Source organism: Drosophila tropicalis, unplaced genomic scaffold (assembly GCF_018151085.1).
Source record: "Drosophila tropicalis isolate 14030-0801.00 unplaced genomic scaffold, ASM1815108v1 contig_593, whole genome shotgun sequence".
In the NCBI taxonomy this organism is placed as follows: domain Eukaryota; kingdom Metazoa; phylum Arthropoda; class Insecta; order Diptera; family Drosophilidae; genus Drosophila; species Drosophila tropicalis.
The window spans coordinates 19818313-19833366 of record NW_027173070.1 but is presented as its reverse complement, the minus strand read 5'-3'; the positions used below and the strand labels follow the sequence as shown (position 1 = coordinate 19833366).

General features: G+C 38.4%; 2 protein-coding genes across 14 annotated transcripts in view; one reads left to right on the top strand and one right to left on the bottom strand.

The window, feature by feature from the left end:
* The window catches only part of LOC137575759 (guanine nucleotide exchange factor DBS), a 38409-nt gene that overhangs the window by 12415 nt on the left and 10940 nt on the right, over positions 1-15054 (top strand). For 12 of the 13 annotated variants that reach the window (XM_068288437.1, XM_068288436.1, XM_068288432.1 and 9 more), the window contains exons 10-11: positions 1436-1531; positions 1612-1686. In XM_068288437.1, the coding sequence (XP_068144538.1) occupies positions 1436-1531; positions 1612-1686 (171 nt within the window). Of the gene's footprint in view, positions 1-1435; positions 1532-1611; positions 1687-12661; positions 14643-15054 lie in introns of those variants that run through there. The other variant, XM_068288443.1, reaches the window with a different exon arrangement.
* On the bottom strand, positions 6427-9518 carry Ir41a (Ionotropic receptor 41a). Its single transcript, XM_068291350.1, has 8 exons — positions 9464-9518; positions 9160-9404; positions 8950-9100; positions 8641-8888; positions 8451-8586; positions 7236-7858; positions 7064-7178; positions 6427-6827 (listed from the first exon to the last, which is right to left on the bottom strand). The coding sequence occupies exons 1-8, from the start codon at positions 9516-9518 to the stop codon at positions 6427-6429; spliced, it is 1974 nt and encodes a 657-aa protein (XP_068147451.1).

Below are 15054 nucleotides of genomic sequence, written 5' to 3'. Positions count from 1 at the left end.
CCGCCAGGCAAACGTTCAACACTCGCCAAACTCGGCCCAAAATGCCGGTCATGAATCACTCGTACTTTCTTCGAAAACTTTTCCACTCGTCAACAAATAACAAAAGAAAACGCACGAGATTGCCACTAAATTCTGCTTAATAATTACTACAAATATATATACCATATGTATGTATGTACATATCTACCTGCATCTAAATATATACTTATTGCTAGCATGCAAATTGGGCAAATTGTGAGAGTGTGAAAAATCTTTATTAATGCTTTAGTAGTGTAACATTTTAAAAAACAATGTTAAGGCCAATGAAAAGCTTTTAGATTAATAATGCAGATGAACTTGATTTAGTTTTATGGCAGGTGAAAATTATCATACCATTATTAAGGTGAAAAGTCTATTATATTGAATAAAAAGAGTTTGAACAATACTTTGTGCGATTTTCTTTAGCAATTTTTACTATGTAGGATTGAATTTACCGAAGAGTAATGCGCAGGACAAAAGAAGAAGAAATGTAATTTTAGTTGTAAACTATCATTTATCATTCGACAATTGTTAGTAAGTGAAAATCGTTGACTTATAAAACAAGTTACTAAAACTAATATTTAAGTTTCTCGGCATCATTCCAGTTCCGACCTTGACCCCAAAGAAAAAAGCTTAAATTGATTTCAGACAGATTACTTTAATCAACACGAAATTTAATATCTGTTAGAATCTTCCAAGTGAGCTATCTAGAAAAACATTGTCTCAATTTTTACTTAAAAGTTCTTATTTAACTTCATATAAATAAACGAATAATATATGTACATAGGTGTATGTAATATCCAGAGACCTTATCTTTAAAGAAAGTATATATTAGATACATTATAGGAAACAGAAAAGTACAATCGAATTCTTTTACAGAATTGCATAGGTTTTGCGCAATTTTTTAAAGATAGGTTTAATAAAACTTAGAATTAATTAAGCATTTCTAAAGTCTAGTGAAATGATTTTTTGCTAAAAGTTGGTTTGGTTGTTTTTTTGTGATTTGTAAAATAAATAAATAATATAGCTTTCTAAACCATTCCTGAATGTGAGGATTTCAATAATGTTAAATGTTATCCTCGGGCGATTCCAATCAATTCTATACTTTTGAGGAGGAGTTGCTTTAATCTATTATATGCTTACAGTTTTAAAAGTTTAACCTGTCTTTGTTCTTTGCAATTTTCTGCGCTATGTGCAAAATGCAGGTTAATCACGTAGCTAGCCGTTAGCCCCATAAGCAAGTTTTGCCTCTGTGTGTAAGATATCTCATGAAATTAAACTCATTTTGCCACAGCCAATGAGAAAACGTGGACAATCAATTGAAGCAAATGGGTTTTTGATTGGGCTCTCATAGGAAATTATTGAAACAGAATAAAATAGCTTAAGTAATATGATTAAAATCCATTTATTTTTATAGGTACTCCAACGCATTGATGATGTCTCCCTGATGTGTGACAAACGCATTGCAAGCTTAAAAAAACTGGCATTGAAACCACCTCGTCCTGTTCAACAGGTGAATACTTTAACCATTCTTTAAAATCAATGCAAATTAAAAAATACTATTTCAATTTTCTTGTTTTGCTTACTTGACAGGTAACTCCTGAGCCAGCTGTACCCCTGCAACCACCTGGCGGGGCACCGCATCTGTTGCGACGCAAACTCAATAAGGTAAGGCGAATTTATGCAAATTTTTCTTGTATTTTAATGAGCCAAATAATGGCCTAGTGCTAATTAAATAAAGCCCCACAATGGGACAAACTCTGTGCCAAAATGAAATAATTAGTTGCTCAGTGAAATTTGCTCCATTGTAGGTACTTATAAACTTCTTTTATTCTGGTTTTAACGCCAACGCTTGGCGTATTCAATTTATTTCAATTTGGTTTTCTCCCTATTTGCCATTTGTTGTTGTTGCTGTTGTTGTGCCTACACAAGTTTCAAGTTCATTGTGCAAAGTTCACACGCTGCTCTCGTTATCTTGCTCAAAAAACGCAGACTTGCTACTTGCCACTTGCGGCTGGCTGGTTGGGGGACTGGCTTGGAGCCAATTGTTTCGCTGCAATAAATAAGTTGTACAAAAGCTGATGGTAACAGAATAGGGCAGGCGGATCAGAAGGGGCCAGGGCGTAACAATGGCAAGTCAGTTGTCGGTTAGTTTTGGGTATGATAAGAAAACCTCAAACTGACAAGTTTCACTTATGAATGCGACCCGCAAAGCGCAGCGAATCTTTCTCTAAGTCTCATCAAATGCCTGACCACTTACAACGTGCACTTACTACCCGCAGTTGTGTAATGACCCTACCCTCCTTTGGGTTGAATGCTCGGTGGCATTTAGCATTTACGATCGTTTTAATGACAACTAAAAGAAATACAACCAGAAATGTTTACATAGACACTTTATAAGCGTTTCCTTTCATAATTACTTAAAGCACTTTGTATAGAAGCATGTGGGCCAGGGCGGCGCATAATGCTGCGGTGGTCTAACTCTTTTTTTTTCTTGTGTTTCTTGCAGTTATGTAAGAGTCTCGGACTGGCACTCGAACTCGGACTAAATTGCTTTTGATGAGTTAGAAAGGGAAGGGATGGGAAGGGGGGGAAAGGCGATGATTGGACTTAGTCAGTAGACTGATCACCCATTATAATCTTTTTTCTCCTCTGGAACTACGTGATTGTGCGATTCTAACATCATTTCACACCGAAAAGGTTGCGCTTTCAACTGCTGCTGCTGCTGCTGCATTTCCGCAGGAAAAGCAATTTTCGCAATCTTTGGTGAAATCATTTTCATAAGTGATCAGCTAACGGTGCATTATGCCGTTGCTTTCTTTCAGCATTATTCAATTTGGCTCGTGCTAACTTTTTCTGCATCTTCTTGGAGATTTGGCCAATTCTACTGGCGCCGATATTACAATTGTAGTATGCAGCAGCAGAAGAATGAATGATGGGTCCATAATCGCCTTTTCTTGTGGGCTCCCAGGGTGTTGGTAGTGGGGGGAGGGGGATATTCTCTTTTGTTGTCATCGGCACAGTTTGTTTTTGTGTTTTTGTTATTTTTTGTTTGTGGCCACTTGATTGATGTTGATATCGATTTGTGTCGACTCTTTTTATACCATACACCCATAGGGTGAAATGGTATATTAAAGTCGCCAAAATGTATGTAACAGCCAGAAGGAAGCTTCTCCGACCCTATAAAGTATATATATTCTTGATCAGGATCAACAGCCAAGTCGATCTAGCCATGTCCGTCTGTCCGTCCGTCCGTCCGTCCGTCCGTCCGTCCGTCCGTCCGTCCGTCCGTCCGTCCGTCCGTCCGTCCGTCTGTATGAACACGCAGATCTCGGAGACTATAAGAGCTAGAGCCACCAAATTTGGTATGTATACTCGTGTAGTATGCACATGTTCAGCATTAATTGGAATTTCGGCCACGCCCCCTTACGCCCCCAGGAATCACATAAAACTGTTTTTCTTAAAAAGTATGACAGCTAGAGACATCAAATTTAGTTTGTATACCCGATTAGTTAGTGCGCAGAAATTAACTGTTCAAACTTTTTGCCACGCCCCCTTACGCCCCCAGGAATCACACAAAACTGTTTTTCTTAAAAAGTATAATAGCTAGAGACATCAAATTTGGTTTATATGCTCGGTTAGTTAGCGCGCAGAAACTAATTGTTTAAACTTTTTGCCACGCCCCCTTCCGCCCCCGGAATTTACATAAAAGTGATTTCCTTAAACACTATGATAGCTACCGACATCAAATTTAGTATGTAGACTAGCTTAATAGACGCGCAGATATTGGCTATTTAAAAATTTTGCCACGCCCACTTCCGCCCCCGTAAATTAAACAAAACTGATTTTATCAAAAACTGACAAAGCTAAAGTCACCAAATTTAGTATGTATACTGGCATAGTATGCGCGGAGAATTTAGATATTTTCACATTTTGCCACGCCCACTTCCGCCTCCATAATTTAGAAAAAACCGATTTCCTCCTGTATTTTTTTGACTATCGCATTCAAATTCGGCAGACTAATTATTCTTATCTATTTCTATCAAACTACCAAATTTTATTGAAATCGGACTAGAAACATGTAAAATATGCGTATGAACGTATTTTACTACGCGGTCCACAAGGCCAGAATTGGACGTTGGCTAGTGGCGGCGCTAGAGTGCTCGTGTGTTTGTAGAGTGAGCGAGATAGCACATAGTATAAAACATGTAAAAACAATTTAATAGACATACATTTGGTCTTCGAAATTTGAAATATTTGTTTCACCAGGTGTATGGTATACCCAAGTCGACGAGTCGACTTACTTGCTTCATTTTATTTATTGTGTAGCACTCGATAAAGTAAGCAATTTGTAATTATGTTTGTATGTCAGCTCTGTGGTATGTTCTGGCCAATACCAAAAGAGAGAGAGAGAGAGAGAAAAAAGAGATACATTAACTAAAAAGTACCTACATTTGATTGTGTCTTGACTCATCTTACACTTTGAAACGATTTCACCTGACTATTGAGCAATTAACGAAAGCAATTCAAGTGGCCTTCTATAAAGAGCCATAAAAATCAATCAATGGTTTGCCTGCCCACCCATAGAGTTCAGAATCTGCAGCAATTGAAATTCTATGGTAACACAGCAGAGTAAAAGTGAAGGCCTAAGTCTTTGATTACACTTGTTTGAATACATTTGTAGCTTTTCCATAATTAAATAATTAATTCGCATTTTTTTTAAGCTCGTCGATGAATTACTGTCGCCGTGTCTTTCACTTTCACAATATATACATATAAATGTGTAAGTAATTAGTATTATAAAATTATTAGACAGCTGCAGACGACTGGAGTCAATTGAATTAGTCGCCAATGTTCAAAATATTGTGCAAGGAAAAATATTTTCTTTCATATAAGTTAGCCATTTGGCCATTGTCAATCCCAGGCACGTAAATTTAAGCAACAAAAAAAAACACCTGTAAAATTTACAGGCATCCATATATGCAGGCCGACAGTCATTCAAAGTGGCCCTCACATTGTAGCCATGTCTATAGGTTCAGTAGGCTATTGTTGCGGCGCATTCAACCTTTGCAACACCCTCAAACCGCACACACTGAAACTCACACACATGCACATTTGCACACTTTTCTCTTTTATTAAAGTCCATTGATATATTAACCTTAATACTCTCTAAGCAAAGGGAATGCCACAGAATTCAGTGCACTCAGCCAGTGTGTAGAAACGATTTCGATTGCCTCCACAAACTGAGTAGATGAAACGCTTGCAATTCTTTTCTGAGTAGTCAAAGTACCACATATAAGTCTGATGACCGCAATTTCCATAGTCAGGTGATAATTTGCAAATGGCTGAGGAGTACATGTTTAAAAAACAAAAGTATCTTCCCAGAATTAAAAAAAAATTAAATTTATATGTATATATTAACCTACCTTCATGCCGGTAATATTCTGGCATAGTGAAACCAAGAACCTGTTCTATGCCAAGCAACAGAAAGAGAAAAAGCCAATTAAATAGCATTTTTTTTGTAAGTAGAGCACTCAACTTAAAGGGAACAAGGCAATTGTTTGTTCTGTAGCCACATAAAGATTGACGGCAGTTTTTATAGTGGGTAATCAGCTTAGTTTACCAGCAGGTAGTTCAAATGAATCATTTGTGACAAATCTTGTCAAGAACGTCTAAAAAAATAAGAACAAAAGCTTTGTAAACATTTAAATTTTGGTTAAGTAATCAATTGTTCACATGATTCATCTCTTTGTCCAGGATTATCAATGAATATTTCATAGGAACACTGTAGATTTCACTTTCACTTTGCCACAAAACGCAACGTGTCATGCATGCCAATCAAGATTCAATGATCGGAATCGGAATGGCTAAAAGCCGAAAGCTGAAATACATACACATATGTATATACAACCAATTAACCTTTCAATCTGAATTGTAGCTCGTGTCTATGCCAACAAGAATTTCACTTAACGTGTAAAATGGTCATGACCCGTCGAGCGACAATTTACACGAGTTTCTTGCCATTATTTCGTAGGCTTTGGCCATTGGGAGGTATCCACATGGCTATGGTCATTTACACGTAACAAAAAGTATCTGCACTATACGACAGTATAAATCACCGAACTCTGAGAACTTTCACGCCACTTCCGCCACAGTGTGTGTGTGTGTGTGTGTCTGTTGGTCTTTAAAATTGTCATGAATTATGGTTGCCATTCCATTTCGGCATTTGACACAGACTCTCAGAAGATTCGGCTCAGAAAGTTATGGCACTCGTAACAGATTAAAGTGAAATTTGTTCGTTTTATGAGCTCTTGGGCAATAGTTGGTATTTATTTCGCAATAAGCAAACAGTGCGTTTCTGTGTACTAAAATTAATCTAAATGTGAGATGGCCCAAATGAAAAGAAGTTCACGGAGCTAAGCTCCAACGCTTGAACTTGGCGGCAAAGAGCAGCTCCCCCACAAAGACTAAAGATGCTGCAGTTGCTCCCAATACCCAAACCAAAATTATTCCTGCAAAGTTTGACATTCCCAGAGTGACGGGTCCAATATCCTCTTGACTACTACTCAACATTGTGCTTTCCACTTGCTGTTGTATCTGAACATTGAGATTGTCGGCCACAATGCGGTATTCCCAATACTTATCGAATCCCGAGGAGTGCCATCGATAAATCAAAGCATTAAATTCTTCAAGTAGAGGCCAGAGACGTGGAACAAAAGCTACTGTATATTGGTAATACAAATCATCCTGCATGATGACCATCTTGTTAATGGTTTGGGCCGTCAAATAATCGCCAATGGCAAAGTGACCTGTAAAATATATTGGTAATGCAGTTAATAGAGTCGAATCACACAATTTAGTGTAAACATCTGGTTTTCCCATTAACTTGGGCCACAGCCTTCATGCTTAAACCAGTTGGGTATTACAGGTGCATGAAGTTGAATAAAGTGCAAATTAAGACAACAGCTGGTCCTTAATGAATCATTTATGAATCACAAACAATATGTTCAAAGTTTCCGAAAAACTTTTCTCTAAATAAACAAACCAAAAGGTAGACGTTCCACAGCGAATCCCATGTGAACACGTTTATCCTGGGCCAAGTCTAGCAATTGCTTATCATTGTAAATGTGAAAGTTTTGCAGAAGGTCCAACACAAGCGGCTTAAGAAGAGAAATTTAGAAATTTACTATGCATTAATGCACAGAGTAAATAGTTACCTCATCAGAACCGCGTAAATCCGAAACCCAAGCTTCCGAATTAGCAGCCCAATGCAAATGATGTCCCCGCAATCGTTCTACGGTATCAGCCGCCTCATCTAGACTGGGTATGGTCAGTATGCTAGCCAATCCGCCTCCATATATGCTTGTGATTATAATATCATTCAGAAAACATGCGAAAAGCAACACTCGAACCGTCATTGAGCGCGCTCTACTGTTTCCCGACTGGGAAATGAAAAGCTTAAAGGTAAGGGCAAAGGCAAATTTACAACTGCTTAACCAGCCATCCCGGGCACTTGCCGACATTACATAGAGCACTTCTTCGCTTCTATGGGCCAGCACTAGACCAAATATTTCAATACTTATACAGGCTAAGACGGCAGCCCACAGTGTACCCTGAAATGGTTGTAAGGGCAGATACCAGCTGGCCAATCTTCGTGGTGCTGGCACCAGACAGGTGATTCCCGAACGCACTAGATACATTGACAAGTCAAGATACATGTAATCATCATACCAAGTATACATAGCCCCAATGCATATATCCGCCTTGTGGTTGATAATCATTCCCATAGCTCCATCTCCAGACATATTCGTGTAAATTGTACCCCAATCGTTAGCATCAGCTGTGGATAATCATTGAATTAAACTTAAAATAAATTGTCTCAAGTTAGCACCTTGTTTAACAATAAAATTATTAGATATGTACTAGAGATTTAATCGAGAAAAGTCTGATTCAAGTTATCTTTTCGGTTGATAACATCATTTTTTAGTGTAGTATCACTAGTCTGTCTCTCTTATCAGCATTTTGGAAACTCTTTGTTGTGACAATAATTTTATGATTTTTTTTTTTTCAACATTAAAAAAATGTTGAGTCATTTTCGTGTTTCATAATTTAAGCCGAAAATTGATATTTACCTTTACGTCATGTAAATCAATGAGTAAATTGACAAATTGTTTGATGATGACAGATTATAAAAGCATTACCGAGAATAAAAATTGAATATTGCAAAAAATACAGATCAAAGCATAAAATTTTGGCTACCGATTTGAAACATGTCGTTTTGGAGAAAACCTTAAAACATTAGAAATTGTTTCCCACAAGTCCACGAGTCCAATTATTTTTGACAAACTTCATTTCAAAGTAAGGTGTTATACTTAAATATTTGTATACAGGGCATTCTTAAGCCCCTTTTTGACTGACTTCTGGCTACTTACACGTATCTATTTGCACAGTGCAATTGAATTGAGCACAGAAAGTAAGAACTACTTGCGTTTCGGTGCCATCTATGTAAACACCAGAATATCCAGAGTCCAAAGGGACACCTATATCCCGAGCATTAATATGAGAGTTCTAAGAAATTGCATTCTACAGACTCAGACTTCGAAGAAAGAGATTCACACTCACATGTTTGATAACCGTATAAGGCCTATAATCAAAGCAAGCAATAATTAATTCACGACCCTGCAAATTGCGAGTTTTTTGGGGGAATAGATGAGCACCCAGTTGAAAGCTCTGATCCGTTGCATTATAGTGATCTAATAAAATTAGCTCCGCCGGATTTTCAGGCCTAGGTCCGACATATTTGTTGGTTTTCAGGTCAAAGTGACTGTCGTTTCCATCATTTCTCACAACAAAAAGTATGTTGGGTTGATCTAAAACCCAGATTAAAACAATTAACAATATTTAGAATAGAATATAGGGGGGAGGGATTACCTTCAAAAAAATAGTTGTCGTAAAAGGGTTCCTCTTCTCTCAAATGCAAAAAGACAAATTTATTGTGCATAGAACGCCAAATGGAGTACATAGAAGCATTTGTAAAAACATCTACAAAATGGAAAATATCCTTGCCAAAAACCACAAAATTCTATGCCATTAATATATGTGAATAAGAGTATACAAATTTTTAGGTGTGTATGAGCTCACCTCACAGTGCGATGTCTCAATTGATATGGTTAGCTTTAGCAAGAGGTCATTAAAGGGCAATTCTCGTTCAGTTAGCTGCTGTTTCTTGGCCCACACATTGACAACATCATGGTCTAAACTGTTGGCCAACGAAACAATGTTAATTCCCACAAAACTTGAGTAGCCCTTAGCCAAGGATTGTGGCTCAAATTCATAGGCATCATTCCAAAATATACAAGTGGTGGTGCCATTTAAATAGTTGCTTACTTTTAGACCAAGAAAATTATTATCTGTTAACCTCAATGAGTATTAACCTTCAACTTACTTATAAAATTTAAAATGAGGGACCAACCCAAGTCTTTTTGGCTGGCAAGCAACATTCTAGATCTCTTTTCCTGAAGAAACTGACTTTTGAGTGCCCAAATTAGTTATATTTATTTTGCATTTTCGCTTATGTTAGTTTACTTAGTTGGCGAATTAAGCAATTGTCCAATTCGGATATAAACGTTTGTAATAACTTTCGAATGAATTTACTTAGTCATTAAGTCTGCAATATGCAAATTGATCTGTCATTTGTTTTGCTATTTTGGCTCGTTTAATATTGAATTCTGGGTCTCTTTAACATTGAATGACATTTCATTCATTCCCTTAGTTCAAAATGTAAAAATCATCACTTCGTTAATTTTGCAAACACATAATCTCAGTGTTTGAATGATAGTAAAAACGATTTGCTCGTTGATTGTTTCAGCGAAAGGGAAGTACATACGTACAAAAAGCGGAAATCAATAAAAACAAAAACACAAAAGTGTATAGTAAACCAAAAGTGAGATATTTTAATTGATTTCGAATGAGAGAAACAATAAACATATGTATTATCGCTTGCATGTGTGGAATGTCTTAGATACAGATACAAATGTCTATCTGTATCTGTATCTGTACATGCTCTCTACTCTCCATTAACAACTCCACACTTTGGTATCTGCCCCATCAAATTGGAGGCAAGAGACTAAACAACATATTGAAGCGTTAAGGGTCACAGTACAATTTCGACTTTCTACAACAATCTGCTACCTATTTATAGACGATCCATCATATGTATCTGACAGATATATACATTTGTATCTATGTATGTATGTTCGTAATGCGTGCAGAGCAAGAAAAATTAGTTAAGCTGAAGGTACAACCATTATTATTTCATTTAATTGTTCATATTTAGACATAATTTCGCATTGTTCGAGACTTTACCTTACCTTTAGCCGATTTCTTGTTCATGGGATTTTTCTGCTGCGTCAGATTTTGGGTTTGAATTTAATTTCAATTTATTTGTGTATTTTATAATTGTTTGTCTCTCCGTCTATTATTGTGCGTTTTTTTATTGTACTGCTCATGGGAAAAGTAACTGAAGTTTAGGTCACCAAAATAAGAAAGTTTTTCGACTAATTAATGCAAGAAAAGAAAACAAAAATTAAAATCCTGAATTATTAGTTACTCATTTAACATAAGGAGACAAGAAAAAACAGTTCAAGTCGCAGATGTATAATCAATTTTATAACTATATATTTAGATGTTCACCTTAACTAATTACAGTAACAAACTCAAGTAAGCCAATTTGGTTGAGTTGACCCTGGTAAGTAAATTTGTCTATAATTTGACTAGACTTCCTGTCTCAGTTTAGTTCTGAAGCACAAATTGAAGATATATTTATTCTTATTAACAAATTTTTAAATATTTCATTTTAAAGCACAATGTTGAGCATTTTTTTCGAACTTTACAATTTTCATCTGCATCTTAATAAAATACTAGACAGAAGGTCACTGAATTTTAAAGTTAAACCAATTAAAAAATGTCAAATTTAGTCGCAATCATTATTTTCATTGATTTCTTTCAATTGTAATACTTTTATGTTGGATTTAACATTTTCTAAATCAGTGATTTTCTTGTCAATGAAACAATAAAAATAATTTAAGAAAAAAAACATTTTAGATCTGCTAACGATAACTTATTTTTAATTGTGAGTTATAAGCTCAAGAACGTAAAAATTTTTTTTTTTAGAAATATGTAAGTTGCAATAATTTGAAACTCAAATTTGATAATTAAATTATTATCTATTGTCAACCGAAAAAGAAAAGTCTCTTCAAAATGAGGAAATGAAAAATTACACGACAAAACTTTCGATTTCCAAAGAAGCTTACAGCATCCACCAATTGCAATGGTGTATTATATTAGTTATAAGCCATTTCATTACGCTATTCCCCGACCCTTAGCTGGGTTTTAATAGGCTGCAACGCCACATTAGTATTTCTACTTTCAGGCTTTCTTCGTGCTTCTTTGCTTTGGCCCTACTTTGTGGCAGGTGCAACGCATCTGCACTGAACTTTTACCAGATTGTTTGTTTTTGTCTGTCGTACAAAATGATAAAAATCGTTAATTTCAAGCCAAATGCTACAAGGGCAATCCAGCTTCTCTTTTATGGCATACTGTACTTACTTGTAGTTACACGTACCGAGATTAGTGTCTCCATATTACAGCTCCATAAATACATACATACAATGTATGATGTACATATTTGTGTTTTATATTTGTTATGCGATAATTTCTCTCTTTGCGTTTTGCTTAATTTAATTAATGAAAAGCTGATTTTTCAGTTTCATTGTTTTCGTGTGCGGGTTTCACTTTCAATTGAACTTTCTGCGACTGGCTGGGTTCATACCAAAGAAGAAAAAAAACCGAAATATTTTTGACAATAATCATGGTACGACAGCCCACGTCACGCTCACCTGTTGGTAGTCACACTTGGCCAACGCAATCCCATTGGCTAAGGATGCCCTTTTCCACAGAATGAAGCAATATTTACTTTTGTCACAATCGGCTAAAATGAACTCTCCACGACGTGAAGCTTTTTGGGGGCTATTTAAATGTTACATATGTAGATAAGTGGGAAGAAGCACCACTTAGAACCAGAGCAAGGTGAAAATGAAGAGAAAGCCCCCCAGCCCCAGTCCCCAAACCCCGAAGACAAGCGAACGCTTGCGGATTACGGCCAATAAACTGTACATGGTCGAATGCCAACAAGCCAACATGTTGCATCCAACCAAGTGGGGAGCCGAGTACTTGGAGCCCACTCCAGTCTGAGCCGAGCTTTCAACGTCGAAACAACGTCGAGCGCGCGCGCAAATGTCCAAGAGCACTACGAGCCATAGTTTTGAAAACTTACGAGAGTATAATTTACATAACTATGGATGGGTCCATCCATATATTCGTATCATAATAGATTGCCCCAAAGGCAGACATCACAATATAACTAAAAGCGATTAATCCCAGCTGAACTCTCCGTTATCAATGAAGATTTGACATACAAAGAGCGTCAATCGTGTAATTGGTCCATACCCGCGGAATTTACATGTGAATATAAGCATCAAAGTCAAAAGTGTGACTAGTGAACCAGCGACCAATGTGTAGCAACAGAAAGATATCTGTTTTGCAATTTTGTGATTTTTATTATAATTGTGTATAATGCATAGACCATCGACCTGGTCTAGACAAAGATAATTTTTCGAATAAAAGGTGTCGGTGACAAAAAGATGCCCATTGGCAAATTACCTCAGACCGCATTGCCACGCAAACTGTCTACGGTTGAGGCATGCGGTCAGGATAGCACCATAGATTCACGCATGTCGCACACCAGTAGCGGAGATGTGCCCAAAATGGAGTTACTTAAGGTGAACTATGTTCACCAGTGCAAACAGGCCATTATGCATCGATCCAATGAGGCACCAACGGCTCCACGTCTGAATAATCCGGCGCGTTTTGCTGGTTATCGACGTCAACCGCCGCAGGCAAAGCCAACTGGACGTTTCCCTGTGCAGGAGAGAAAGGCACTGCCCCAATTGCCTCCACCAACTATCGAATCGTGGCAGTTGCTTCTTCAGTCCGGCAGTAAACGCTCTTCCCTCCCAAGACTTATGGCCCCTCCGCATCCGCATGCTCAATCGGTGCAGAGTTACGATTGCGATCAATCACAATGTTGCTCTCAGTCGGCTTGCTCATGCTCCGACTCGAACTCTGACTCCACGGAGGCCAGCACAGTCATTCAAGACTGTGAAAAGTCAAATAGTTGGAATTACCATGCCAAATGCTCGACACGGGATGTACAACGGGACTTGGCCCGTTCAACAGCTGCCAGCAGTGGCATAAAATCCCGTGCGGATCGCATAGCTCGCATTGAGAACAGGGATTGCGACTCACACCAACCACCAGCGACGCGAATTCCAAAACCTTTGACCCATCGCGAAGCCACTGGACCGCCGCCCAAATGGATGTTTCAAAGGGCAGGCGCCAGTAATGGAAACGCTCAGCCTCTGCCCCAACAGCAATCTCCTCGCTTGCAACAGAAAACCAAGCTGGAGCGGATTCATATTCGTAAAAAAAGACAACCCCTTCTTATTATCAATCAGTTGGCTGTGGAACCACCGACAGGGCGCTCCACAGTTCAAAATGGACAGGGATCTAAAGGTAGCAAATATACGGCAAACCCATCGAGTGATGCGAAACGCTTCTCCCTCGAGAGCTGTTCCGACTCTGGCGTCTCCTCATCCAATGATTGCAAGCACCAGCAACAAAAGCAACAACAGCATCAACAGATTAAGCAAACGAATCTGCGACAAAATGATAAATGCGTTGATTGTGTCAAAGTACTGGAAAACAGAGTGCAAACGAAGCAAAAACAATTTGAACGACAAATCCCCACCTCTGGGGGGTCAGGGGCCGGGCAGTTGACTAAGAATCATGTCGACCCCAATGATGTGCAGAACTTTGCCAAGAAGTCTCTGATTAAGGCCACCACAAACGAGTTGCTGACGGCCGCAGCGGTTCACGTTAAACAGTGTAACATAGAGAAGGAACGCAAACTAAACGACCTCAACCTCAGACCAACAGCGAAAATCAGCACTAAGATTAGTATCGACGATACTTGGGTGCAAGAGAGCTGCATAGATCCCAACGATGACTATATGGATACAGACTCTCTAATGTTACCATCATCCGCTCTGGGCTCCCCATTGCCCACGCGCCCCACCAGCAACAGCAACTGCTTGAAAATCTATGTGGGTAGCAATAGTGCCAACAAGGGCAAATGTGGTGAGACAGTCTCTAGAATGTCTCATGGATCGAATACCTCCACTTCGTCTTCGGGATGCGGTGGCTCTTGCCCAGACAGTAGTTCCATCTGCGATTCCGAACAGGACTGCTGCACTTGCATCACCCATCCAATGCCAGCTCCAAATGCTGACTGTTGCAATGCAGTGGGTGGAGTTTTTTGGAATAATGCCTGCTATGAGTTCGGAACTGAACTGGGAGCCTCAGCCTGTTGCTGCAACATATCCAGTTGTGATGAGGATGATTGCTCCTACTATGATGGAGATTTCATTGTCGATATTCCGAAAGCCGTCCAAAGCCGTCCTCATTCCATAACGCACACAAGCGGCAATAAAAAACTGATGCGAAAGGTAGGCAAGATAGAGCAATCGAGAGCAATGCATGCATGTGCATTTTGCTGCACAATAATTAGTTTAAGTGGGAAGGCAGAGGAGAGGGGTCTAATTAGGCGGAAGCTATGCCTCTAAGCCAATTGGGGGAGTGTCACAAATGCGGTTTCCGCTTGGTTCACTCCAATTCGACAATCCATTGAAACGTGAATTTCCTCCTCCTCCTCTTCCTCCTACTCGAAAGTGAGAGCATCTTCAAGTCAACTGCAAAATTCTTGCCCAAATGAATTTTATACATTATTTTTGTTTGTTTGTTTGGCTAGAGCACCCACTCATATCGCATTGGGTAGTGCCATTGCCATACTCCAATGACACGAAACAACCAACACGGATATACATACATATAATACATATTTGACTTGTGGTCTTATAT